Source organism: Hypanus sabinus, chromosome 4 (genome assembly GCF_030144855.1).
Source record: "Hypanus sabinus isolate sHypSab1 chromosome 4, sHypSab1.hap1, whole genome shotgun sequence".
NCBI lineage: Eukaryota > Metazoa > Chordata > Chondrichthyes > Myliobatiformes > Dasyatidae > Hypanus > Hypanus sabinus.
In genome coordinates this window covers 43,681,440-43,695,069 of record NC_082709.1, presented here as the reverse complement: position 1 = coordinate 43,695,069, position 13,630 = coordinate 43,681,440, and the positions used below count along the sequence as shown (strand labels likewise).

At 40.5% G+C, this 13,630-nt stretch overlaps 1 protein-coding gene across 7 annotated transcripts in view; it reads left to right on the top strand.

The window, feature by feature from the left end:
* Positions 1-13,630, top strand: part of pgap1 (post-GPI attachment to proteins inositol deacylase 1) — a 129,576-nt gene that overhangs the window by 70,566 nt on the left and 45,380 nt on the right. For all 7 annotated transcript variants that reach the window (XM_059966934.1, XM_059966938.1, XM_059966933.1 and 4 more), the window contains one exon: positions 3,457-3,495. In XM_059966934.1, the coding sequence (XP_059822917.1) occupies positions 3,457-3,495 (39 nt within the window). The remainder of the gene's footprint in view (positions 1-3,456; positions 3,496-13,630) is intronic.

Sequence of the window (13,630 nt, the reverse complement as noted above, 5' to 3'; positions counted from 1 at the left end):
AAGCCATCCGCATACTTTCCACAAATCTTGCGGTACTTTGCAGTTTTGCTCCACTTATTTACGAAAGGGTTACAGGAGGCATTGGAGCAAAAGAAAAACACTAGACTAATTTCTGGGATAAGAGTGTTTTCCTTTCATGAATAGCAAAAGAAGCTGGGTCTGTACTCTTCAGAGCTGTGGAGAATGAAAGGTAATGTTATTGAAACATAAGGTCCTTGGGGGATGTGACAGAGTAAATGTTGCCACATGATTCAAGAAGGTGAGCTTTTAAAGCTGAGGTATATTCTAAGGTAGGGAAGCTCAGGAAATCTATATGCTGAGACCTCTATTGGTTGGAGTTGAATTGAATTTATTTAAATCTTACATCCATCCCACAAGGTGAGGGAGTAAAAATCTTTGCATTATGACTCTGTCACATTGTACAGACACATGAATTTATATGTCTAAGGCTTGTAGAAAGAAGCTGTCCTGTAGCCTGTTGGTCCTGGCTTTATTGCTGCGGTACTGTTTGCCAGGTAGGAGCAGCTGAAATAGTTTATGGTCAGGGTGACATGTTCTTTCTGCACCTTCATATCCACAGATGAGCTGGGCTGTCTGTACCACCCTCTGTAGCACCCAGCGATCGAGGTTGGTGCAATGTCCATACCAGGCTGAGATACAGACGGTCAGGATGCCGTCAGTGGTGCCCCTGCAGAAGGTCTTGAGGATCTGGCGGCTCATGCCAAACTTCTTCAGTTGCTTGAGGTGGAAGAGATGCTGACCATGGATATTGCATCCTAGCTGTCTAGATACACAAGCCTGGGCATTATGATACAGTATGGAGAGCAAGCTCCCCATCTCCATGCAACTGATGAACCCAAAGGAAAGGCAGAGATTGACACTGTTTGATACCAGCAGCATCGCAGGAGTTGCCAGTCAGCGTGACTGCCTTAGGGACTCTAGCTCCGGATTTTTCCTCTGAGTTTACTCTTGAAGCCTTCCCCTTGAGTGAGTATAGCCACAAGGCAGCAAAGGTTTGAGATCAGAGTTTTCCTTCTCCTCGATGAGCTGCCAACCATGGCGGACAAGCCTCATCTGCCCAGAAAATCTATGTGCACAGGGTGGCAAGTGGGATATTTAATAAAGAGGTCATTTAGTTGGAAGTGATTGCTATGGAGAACTGGCACAGAAGATGAGGCATGATACAGACAGACTGTGATCATATTGAATAGCAGGGCAGGATTAAGGGGTCAAATGACCTACACTTTTTTTTCTACCCCTTTTCCGTGTGTTTTGAGTTGTTTGTGAAAATCAGAGTCATTCACAAGCATTCAACTTAAACAGCATGTATAATTGCTGAAATCTAGGAGTTGAGAGGGGGGGAAGGGGGGCAAGACAGTGCTGTCAGTAATGTTGTTACTGCAATCATCTCGTGTTTAAAATAAGGCTGTGCTCTGCTCTGAATCTAATCAATATGCTTGGAGCTGACCTCCCAGTGGAAGCAGGTGCATGGATGCTGTTGGTGGAAACAGAATGGTACAGGTCCAAGTGGCTTGTTCAGTTTTACAGGAGCTGGGGTTAATATTGACAGGATGAGGATTACCATTGAACCTGCCATTAAAATTATTTCACAGTGAAGACCAAAAATTCTAGATAGATAGATAGATACTTTGTTGATCTCAAAGGAAATTAACGTCACAGTAGCATTACAGGTACACAGACTAACAAATATTAGAAGAGAAATAAGAAAGAATAAAAAATAAGTTTCATCAGTTGAACATGGGCGGGGGAGGGTTCAACTCTTCCCTGGCTATAGGTTGATTCATTATAGAGTCTAATGGCTGAAGGTAAGAATGACCTCGTATAGCGCTCTTTGGAGCAGCACACTTGTCTTGGTCAATTACTGAAAGGTTCCTCTGTTCAGCCAAGGTGCCTGCAGGGGATGAGAAACATTGTTCGGAATTGCCAGGATTTTCTGTAGGGTCCTTTGTTCTCCCACAGCCTCCAGTGTGGCCAGTTTGACTCCTATAACAGAGCCAGCCTTTCTAATCAGTTTATTGAGCTTGTTGGCATCACCCTTGTTGGTGCCATTGCCCCAGCACACCACTGCAAAGAAGATTGTACTGGTGACAACAGACTGGTGGAACATGTGAAGGAGACGCCTGAATACTCCAAAGGACCTCAGTCTCCTCAGGAAGTAGAGGCGACTGGCACTTCTTGTACACAGTCTCTGTGTTGGTGCTCCACTCAAGTCTGCCATCCAGTATTCAGGTTTACTCTTCCCCTCAGTAACTGTCTTCTTAACAGAAATCTACATTGACCAGTTCTATGTCAGATTATAATAACAGTACAGGTCCTCTCTAGGTTACAAATGTGAAATTTATGTATACCCCATACCTAATGAGCAAGTACTTGGGAGACTAGTGGGTGAGTTTGCCAGCTTCTGTGGGGCTACAGGCATCTTCTGCCATGTCAATACTCAATTGTGGCAATGCCATTGCATCTCAGAGAAATTTGAATAACCGAGGTAAACACTCTTGTTGAACTACACATTATGCTTAGTTGACCTGTATTTTTACTTAATTATATCACTGGGGGGAGTGCATTTCCAACTTGCTAACTATTTGAGTTATGAACACTTCTCAACAACAGAATTATATCGCAACCTGGGGAGGATCTGAAAATGTGGCCTGAATAAATGGTTTAAAAATATATGCTCCAAGAAATAAAGCTCAACTCCTATTACATGATAATATTTGTAAAGAAATACACAGCTCATTTAAATGATGATTTTAAAATTCCCGAAGTATTTTTAATATAGGTAATTTTTGTGCTCACACATTTAAAAATTTAGTATATACTTGGTGGCCACTTTATCAGTTACTTCCTGTACCTAATAAAGTGGCTACTGAGTGTCTGTTCATGATCTATTGCTGCTGGAGCCCATCTACTTCAAGGTGCGACATCTGCCTACAGAGGTGTTGTTTTGCATACTGCTTTTGCAGCTCATGCTTACTTGAGTTACTGTCACTTTCCTGTCAGCTTGAACTAGTCTAGCCATTCTCTGACCTTTCTCGTTAACAAGGCATTTTTGCCCACTGAACTGCTGCTTACTCCACATCTTTTGCTTTTTGCACCGAGTAAACCTCTGTAAACTCTATAGAGAGCGTAAAATGCCCTGGAGCTCAGCAATTTCTGAGCTACTCAAGCCACCCCTTCTGGCACAAACAATCATCCCACAGTCACAGTCTCCATTCTGATGTTTGGTCTGAACACCTGAACCTCTTGACCATGTCTGCATGCTTTTATGCATTGATTTGTCATGTAATGGACTGATTAGATACAGTATTTGCATTATCAAGCACGTGTACCTAATAACGTGGCCACTGAGTGTATTGTGACAATTCTTTGCATATTTTTAAACTGCTTTATTTGGAATTCTTACATTAGTCTCTCAAAATGCTTGTTCTGTTTTAGATAACTATCAAGACATCTTTCTATGAAGTACTTGGGCAGGTAAGAGTATTATCCTTTAGTTTGCATTTTAAGCCCTTTTTATTGCAATATTATGAATACCTTTTGCCTATGTTCATACAACTAACATAGTAATTCTGAGAAGTCATTTTGCTGAAATATTCCAGGGGCAAGTCCCCTTTTCCTATTTTGTGCCAAAATATCAATGGTGCCGAATTTGCATCTGAAAATAAATTCACGTGGCAGAGACCATTGCAATCAGATTTTCAATTGTACTTGCAGAGTGTCAATCTCTTCTCAGAGTAAGCGTATAAGTTAAATTTTTACAGCTGCTGTAGTGGAATTAGAATTTGTCGCTTGTACCAAGATGCAACGAAAAGCATATCTGCATACTCTTCCTTTGGATCAATTCATTGCATTGAGGGAGTGCAAGGTAAAACAATACCAGGGTGCAGAATAAAGTGTAACATCTACAGAGAAAATGTAATGCAGATAGACAAGAAGGTGCAAGATGATAATGAGGTACAGTAGATTGTGGGGTCAGGAGTCCATCTCATCATCGTTGATCTTGTCTTATACCAGTGGGATAGAAGCTGTCCTTGAGCCTGGTGAAATGTGTCTTTGGGTTTTGGTGTCTTCTTTCCCTTGGGGGAGGAGAGAAGAGAGAAGGTCCAAGGTGGAGAGGGGGGGTCTTTGATTATGCTAGCTGCTTTACTGAGGCAATGAGAAGTATAAACAGAGTCCAATGCTGACTTGTTTTCACAGCTCTCTGTAGCTTCTTGCTTTGAAATGGTGTAATTTCTTGAATTGTCAAGAATTTTTGTCATGTCTCTTAAAATTAATTTATTTCCTGCCTCAGTACTTGTAAAATATTAGTTCCTTATATTAAATGATAAAAATTGAATTGAAAACTACTGTCCTTTTTATTTTTATAATAGAGAATTAAAGAAGGGATTTAATTTTGACATCCTAGGACTTTAACCACAGAGAGGGGCTTGTCTATAATGTAATAGAAGTCTCATAAAAGCCAACCTGGTCTGTACCATCAGGAGTAAAATAAAATTTCTCTCGTCCTCCTCTTCCTCACACTATCATTCTTCACACTTACACTTGTATCCATTTCGACTTCGTTCATCTGCTAAGTGCTGACACTTCAGATTTTTTTAATGACTGAGATGCCTGGACTACTGTCACTCAAAAGATTTTCATCTTTAGATGTTCTTGAATATGTTTTCCATGGAAGTCGTGCCTTCTGTCTTTTTAATTAAAATGTATCATACATCAGCAGTCTAGCTCTAAAATGCATACTGTAAAACTCCTCCCATCCCCACCCACCTGCTTTTTATGCAGTTACAAAATATTTACAGCATGTAGAGGTTATGCTGCAGCTCTGTAGAGCCCATAACCTTGTGTTCCTGGGTCATTCTATGTACGACGGTTTCAGAAGAATATAGCTATCTTGGAGGGAGTGGAGTGTAGAATTGTAAACATGACCTGGACTACTGAGGTTAAAAAGCAATGCAGCATTACTCAAAATAGAGACCTGTCTACAATAAATTTTAAAAGATTAAGATGATTTATTTATTGGAGGTTTTTGGCATGTCCTTTTATAATTCTGATTGGGTTGGATGAAGGCCATTTGCCTCATTGGGTCTATACTAACTCTCAAAGTAACCCATCACCCAACCTACTTTCATATAACCTATCCTCTCTCCCAGTTCCTTTAAGACCCCTCTGATTCATCCACCAGCATTTACACAAGATGTATATGAACAACCGACATCCCTTGGAAAGTGACAGGGAACCTGGTGGAAAATCACCCGGACAAAGGGCGATTGAGCAAACTCAACATATAAACATAGGAAACCTACAGCACAATACAGACCCTTCGGCCCACAAAGTTGTGCCGAACATGTCCCTACCTCAGAAATTACTCATGTACCTATCTAAAAGTCTCTTAAAAGACCCTATCGTATCCACCTCCATCACCATTGCTGGCAGCCCATTCCATGCACTCACCACTCTCTGCGTAAAAAAACTTAACCCTGACATCTCTGTACATACTCCCCAGCAGCTTAAACCTGTGTCCTCTTGTGGCAACCATTTCAGCCCTGGGAAAAAGCCTCTGATTATCCACATGATCAATGCCTCTCATCATCTTATACACCTCTATCAGGTCACCTCTCATCCTCCGTTACTCCAAGGAGAAAAGGCTGAATTCACTCAATCTATTCTCATAAGGCATGCTCCTCAATCCAGGCAACATCCTTGTAAATCTCTGCACCCTTCCACATCCTTCCTGTAGTGAGGTGACCAGAACTGAGCACAGAACTCCAAGTGGAGTCTGATCAGGGTCCTGTATAACTGCAACATTACCTCTCGGCTCCTAAATTCAATCCTACGATTGATGAATACACCGTATACCTTCTTAACCACAGAGTCAACCTGTACAGCAGCTTTGAGTGTCCTATGGACTCGGACCCCAAGATCCCTCTGATCCTCCACACTGTCAAGAGTCTTACCATTACTACTATATTCTGCTATTGAACTTGGCTGTATCCATTTCCAGCATTTAAGGACCACAAGAATATCTATTTGGGGAAGTATCATGGCAAAATCCTTACTTTTGGGCCCATTTCTCCCAATGAAATTGCTTGCAAGCAACTGGGCTCTCTATTTTTACCCATAGAGTCTTCTACCAGTGAGCAAATTCAGGTGCCTGCACATCTTCCGATTCATCTCAGAAGGTCTTGGCTTCAAGCCAACACCTGAATTTAAGCATTTAATCTGCTTTTATGAAGGAGGTGCCATGTAAAAAGTAAAATTGGATAGGTATATGGACAGGAAAGGAATGGAGGGTTATGGGCTGAGTGCGGGCCAGTGGGACTAGGTGAGAGTAAGTGTTCGGCACGGACTAGAAGGGCCGAGATGGCCTGTTTTCATGTTGTAATTGTTAGATGGTTATATGGTTTCTGGATATATTGTCATTTGGGTGGTATATCCATGACATTCATGGGTATAAAGGATGCCACCATGATGATACAAGTGTGAAAGGAATCTTTTTGCCAATCTTTATATCTCAGCCAAATTCAGTTGAGTCCATGTTGTGCATGGCAAAATGGCAGAACAGATCCTGCTCAGGGGTGAAATTTGCTTTGTAATAATGAGAATACATGAGGAGCGATTGATAAGCTCGTGGCTTAAGGTAGAAGGAGATGTGTTATACAGCTCTCATTACATGCACATGCAGTTCAACTCTTTGAGTGATTATGCAGAAAATTTGAAGTTAATAACTTATGTCCTTCTACCTTAGGCCACGAACTTTTGGTGGGACTATGTTGAAAAATAAATTGACTCCTTCTACCTTAGGCCACAAACGTATCAATCACTCCTCGTAAGTGGTATTTAATTAACTGAAATAAATTGTTATATCCTGATGGGGTAAAAAGTATCTTTTTTAATATATCACACAATTTTCCTCCTCTAACACCTAATTTCTTTCTGGAAGAACCTGGGCAAAAAGTTATTTTGCCGCCCATCCACTTGAAGGTTGGATGTGTTGCATGTTCAGAGACACTCTTTTGCACTCCACTGTTGTTACACATGGTTATTTGAGTTCCTGTTGCCTTCCTGTCAGCTGAACTAATCTGGCCATTCTCCTTGGGCTTCTCCCATTAACGAGGCATTTTCACCCAGAGAGCTGCTGCTCACTGGACATTTTTTGTTTCCTGCACCAATCTCTGTAAATTCTAGAGACTGTTGCACATGAAAGTCCCAGCAGATCAGCAGTTTCTGAGGTCCAGGTGTCCCCCCCCCCCCCCAAACAAAGGTAGAGCATTCCTACGAAACCTTTCTTAAGCCAAAATGGCGTAAAGTGAAGGACCATTAATTTATATGGGAAAAATTTTCTTAAAAGCGAAAATCCTCCTTGTAATGTGAAAACAGGTTACTAATGTAGGTCTTTTGTAAAAGCTAAATGACGTAAAGCGAACATTCCTAAAGTGGAGGACACCTGTATTCCAACCACCCCGTCTGGCACCAACAATCATTGCATGGTTTAAAGTCACTTAGATCATATTTCTTCCCTGTTCTGATGTTTGGTCTGAACAAAAACTGAACTTCTTGACCATGTCCGTGTGCTTTTGTGCATTGAGTTGCTGCCAGATGATTGATTAGATATTTGCATTAATGAGCAGGTGTACCTAATAAAGTGGTCACTGAATGTATATACTCTTAACAAATTATAAATGCTGATGGTATTTACTTTGGTCTGTACATAGACAAGATAATTGTAAACCGAATCTAAGTTTGTGCTTCAAATCATGATATCTTGGTGAAAAGTGGTTGCATTTAATTGTAGTCTTCAGTATTAGACCTATCACTGCATATAGTTCCACCTAAGTGTTATTACTCTGTTTACATTGCTTTTGTCTTATAAGTCTGAAATTCTGGTTATGTAGCCTGGGTTGAGATCACTGCCTATGTTTAAACAAATCTGAACATTTATTCTTCAATAATTGAAATGTTCGTTAAGTTTCCAGGGGAAGACTTTTCAAACTTACAATCTTGAAATTCATTCACTTCATGTGGGATTTATTTCCTATTATTATTATCATTTAGAATGAGTGAGTGTGTTTTAAGTGAACATGACTGTGCCCTACAGTCACCCAGTGTAGAGAAGTTGTAAACTTCATCAACCTCTGAATGAACAGTTTCTTTTCCTTATTTCAGTCCTTGCTCTGGACATGTACCTCTGGATGCTAGACTTCTCAGCTGGAGGAAATATCTTCCCTTTTTCTAGCCTTGAAGAATTCTCTACATTTAATGAGATTGCCTCTCAAATGAGTCTCACCAAGATGGAAGTCATGGTTGGCATGGATGAGTTGGGCTGAAGGCCTGTTTCTGTGTTGTATAACTCGAATGGTGATGTTATGTGAGTACCATCACATCTCAAAAGGACTTCAGCAGTTCAGTAGCACTTCTCGAGGGCAATTTGTTCATTTGTTATGTGCTATGTCATATGAAGGCAATCATGGTCTTTCTATGACCATGATTGTTCTTGGCAAATTTTTCTACAGAAGTGGTTTTCCACAGTGCAGTATCTTTACAAGATGGGTGACCCCAACCATTATCAATACTCTTTAGAGATCTTCTGCTTGGCGTCAGTGGTCTCATAACCAGTACTTGGAATATGCACCAGTTGCTCATACAACCATCCACCACCTACTTTTATGGCTTCAGGTGACCCTGATTGTGAGGCTAAACAGGTGCTACACCTTTTCCAATGCAAGCTAGCAGAGCAAAGGAGCACCTTACACCTCCTTTGGTAGAGGCATATCTCCACTGTATCACCAAAGGACAATTAGAAATGGTTAATAAACACTGGCTAGCAATGCCTAGATCTCAAAATGAACATTCAAAAAAATTGAACCTTATTCTGATGTATTTTCAATGGAAAACAGCATTTTGGCCTCATTTTTATTTGGATGCTTTTTTATTTGTTTCTTTAAGCAGCTTGGTAGGAGTTTTGGCAATATTCCAAACAACATTAAAGATTTGGGGCCAAATGATGCAAGCTGTAAATAATGTATTTTGCAGATACAGTTATATTAGCAGATATATGGTGGCAACAATTGGATTTGAGAGCTGGAAAAAAAAATCGATCTGTTTTTATTCAAGGGTGAATTGTTTTAAGCTAAAACACTTTTGAACTGGAGTAGTTGCATTTATTAATACCATAAAATATTATTAGTACGTTGGTATATTCTAGATCAAAGAATAAGTTGTTATTAAGCTTGTGAGTTCATTGACTTGGTGCACTTTGTGGTAGCTCTTTTTTTGTATTTGTTGTTTAAGATATCTGAACATGAAAGCAACAGCATTGTCAACACCATCGTCAAATCACTCTCGCACAAATGAATGCTTAGGTTCAACTTCACAAACTTTAGCTTAATTTCTCTGTTTAAAGGAAGAGGAAAAGTAAAAATAATTTCTCTATTTACTGGATCATGGCTTTTGAATATTTTAGAGGATAGAATGGTGAAATGTAATTTAGTGGAAGTTATTTCAATGCAATGGTGATTAATTAGTCCCTGTTTAAATTGTGGGCGTGTGTTGGAGTCCAGAGTTTCTCGATTGACTGGTTTCTTTTGTTAACCTATTACGTTATGCTAATGATTTTAAAAGGTATTTGTCAACTTTAGTACACACAGTAACTAAGAAGACTGCAGCTAGTTCAGTGTTGATGCCTGAAGGTGGATTAACGACTGCGACTTTGAAATATGGAAAGTCCGCCTATCCTAGTGAATGAGTGATTAGACTTGTGAACAAGATGGCTTTGGCTGCAGGGGTACACATGTTCTCTGAGGAAAACCTAAAGAAGCACACAACAATGATTTCAGAACAGGACTACAAACACAGAGAAAACGTGCCATCAAGGGAAAAAAGTTGCAGATATCTTACACCATTGAAGTTGCTGGAAATAGAGAAGTGGAGACTTGCTGTAAAAGCAGAAAACGAAGTGCCGCTAGTAAGAACAAAGGTCTCAAAATACAAGCTGGCAAGAGAGATGATTCCGCAAGAGGCCTCAGTGTTTCACATCTATCCTTTGCGTGCATGGTCAGTTGAAGGGAATCCGAATAGCATGTTCCAATGTACAAGAAGTGCTGGTTTAACTAAAGAAAACTGTAAGCAATTTAAAACTTGTTTAAGTGCCTCGAGGTTGCCACAACAGCTACCAAAGGTACCATTCTCATTTCTGAGGAAGAGATGTGCAAGTTCTTCTTCTATTAGCCAAACCACTTTCGAAAATCGCTTTTACAAAATTGGCACATGCAGCTCTTCCCTTAAACTTTAAACTTCCATCAAAAGCTGGTCAATATTTGTCTGAAGTATTCAGACAGAAGAACATTTCAGTCTGCTTTTCCAAAGAGATGGTAACTGAGTTTTGAGAAATTCTTGGATATGAGTATATACTGTGACCTCAATAATTCAGAATTCATTTTCCAAGATCGCTTGAGGACATTATTTTGAACAATACAAAATGACATAATCTGATGTTTATTATCATGTATTTGTGACATTTACAATGTATGGAGTTGAAAACAGCAATATCACTCTTGTGAGGCAGTTTTACTTCTCTGAGGGCAGATGGATTCTTATCACCTACAGTTTCTGAAGACAGTTGCATGTTCAAATAATATTAGCCAAACAATCCTGTTCAGCAGAGACTTGCTGACATTTTTGTGATATTTTTCCTGTCTTTTGATTTACTACTTATTTTATCAACCAAGTTCAGTATTGCATTTTTTTAATTTATTCTCTAGGAATGCTGCAACCTAGCAGGAAACAAAAAAATAAGCTGTAGCAAAAACATCTTCATTCAGTGGCTTGGCAAAGTGATTCAGTGAATCACATTTAGCTTCAGAAAGAGCAATAGTTTAACATGTTGTTTTAACTTTAACTTTTATTGGTTGGAACTTGGTGAGTTTTGAATATACAGTTAATTGCCATTGCATATGCCCTTTTAATTTGATTATTGATAACGTTGCAAAACACTGGATGAACTTAGAAAGTCAAGCAGCATCTATGGAAAGGAATAAACTGTTGAGATTTTGGGCCCGAAAAGTCAACTTTTATTTCTTTCCCATAGATGCTACCTGACCTGCTGAGTTCCTCCAGCGTTTTGCATGTGATACTTTGGATTTCCAGTATCTGCAGAATCTCTTGTGTTATTTTGTAGAAGTAGTATTATATAGTTTCATCCTTTTATGGTTAATATAGCTAGAAGAACCATATGCCTGTAGAGATGGTGTTCATTATTAAGGGTTGTAATAATCTTTATGTTGGGAATAGAGCGCTATCACAGAAAAACAATTCAAGCCTTCTTGCTAGATGCTAAAGAACTGCTTGTTTGAAAGATGTAGATTTTGATTGGCTATGGCCACCAAAGTGATCCTATTAAAGATTTTTTTTTGCTCAGTATTACTGCTTCCTTTGTATTTCTGTTGAATACTTGCAGCCATTCACACATCCTATCCTAGCAACTACATGTAGGCTTAAGTAAGGGAAAATATCCCACTGAAATTCCTCCTGAAATTTGATTGTGTTAAGGCAAATTTTAAATATGTATACTGCTTCTGCCTAGCATTTAATAGAAGTGCATGTAGCCAGCATAGTAGTTTGGTTAGTGGAGGAGCAGGACAAGTCACACATTGTATGTTAGATCTCTTCTTATTTAATACTGATGTTGGTATGTACATTTATTGCAGAGATGTAAAAAAAACAAAAAATCTTTTTAAAGTTTGATAGCATCAACTTCCATTCATTGGGTCTCAAAGTAAGCAACTACATTCTGGAAATAGTGCAAGGGATCAGCAATTTGATCTCTTGCGTCAGTAGAATGAGTCATAGGCAAAGTTGGAAAGAGAAGCTAATTCTGGAGATGTTTTAGAGGGGAATTTAAAGAAGTATATTGTTTGGTAATGTTAATATGGAGCAGCATTGAAAGCAATCATTCAAGACAGAATTGTATATCAAGGAACAGTTACAAAATCATAGGAAGGAGACAGAGTTTTTTTGTCATGACACGTAAAGCAAAATGACTTATTTTATATGATCATCAGTGTAGGATAGTGGCAATAAAACTGTTCATTCAGTAGAATATAAACTTGTGAATGTACTGCAGTTTGTGCTTGCTGGAGATTAGAAGGGTGAGGGGTCAATTGAAATATCGAAGATCCTGAGAGTTCTTAACAAGCTGAATATAAAAAGGACACTTCCTCTTGTGACTTGTGGCGAGGGCTGCTTACCATCGCAGACTTCAAAGCCAAATGTTGTGGTGCCACCAACATCGCGGCCTCTCTCCCAGATGAGCTCAATCACTTTTACGCTCGGTTCGACGTCGCTAGCTCTGAGCCTCCGAGGAAAGCCGCCGCTACAACTTGCAACCTGGTCATCTCTGAGGCTGAGGTACGCAGATGTTTCCAACGAGTGGACAGTCGCGAGGCTGCAGGACCGGACAGCATCCCAGGGTGAGCACTCAGGATGTGCGCAGCACAACGGGCAGGTGTGTTTACAGACATTTTTAGTCTCTCCCTCTCCCAGTGTAGAGTGCCTCCTTTTTCAAAACATCCGCTATTGTCCCTGGGCCAAAAAAGACCAAGGTAACATGTCTGAACGACTGGCATCCTGTCACACTCACCTCAATAATAAGCAAATGCTTTGAGAGGCTGGTCAAGGATTTCATCTACAGCTGGCTGCCACCCAAACTGAACCCTCTACTATTCGCCTACTGACACAACCGATTGACAGATGACGTAATAGCCACTGCTCTGCGTGCCATCCTTATACATCTGGAGAAGAGGGATGCTCATGTGCGAATGCTGTTCTGGACTACAGTTCAGCATTCAACACCATAGTTCCATCCAGGCTCGACAAAAAGCTTTGAGACTTTGGCCTTGACTCTACCTTGTGCAGCTGGATCCTGGACTTCCCGTCAGATTGCCAGCAGGTTGTAAGAGTGGGCTCCCTCACCTCCAACCCTCTGACTCTCAATACAGGAGCCCCTCAGGGCTGCGTACTGAGCCCCCTCCTTTACTCCCTGTATACCCATGACTGTATCACCACCCACAGCTCCAATCTGCTAATTAAATTTAACGATGACACTACATTGATTGGCCTAATCTCAAACAATAACGAAGTGGCCTGCAGGGAAGAAGTCATCTCTCTGACACAGTAGTGTCAAAAGAACAACCTCTCCCTTAATGTCGCAAAAACAAAGGAGCTGTTTGTGGATTACAGGAGGAATGGAGACAGGCTGACCCCTATTGGCATCAATGGATCTGGGGTTAAGAATATAAACAGCTTCAAGTTCCTCGGCATCCACATCACTGAGGACCTCACGTCGTCTGTACACACCAGCTGTGTGGTGAAAAAGGCACAACAGCGCCTCTTTCACCTCAGAGGAAGTTTGGTACGGGCCCCTAAATCCCAAGAACCTTTTTCAGGGGCACAATTGAGAACTGGATGGCTGCATCACTGCCTGGTATGGGAACTGTGCTTCGCCTTAATCACAGGACTCTGCAGGGAGTGGTGCGGACAGCCCAGAGCATCTGTAGTTGGGAACTTCCCATGATTCAGGACATTTACAAAGACAGGTGTGTACCAAGGGCCTGTA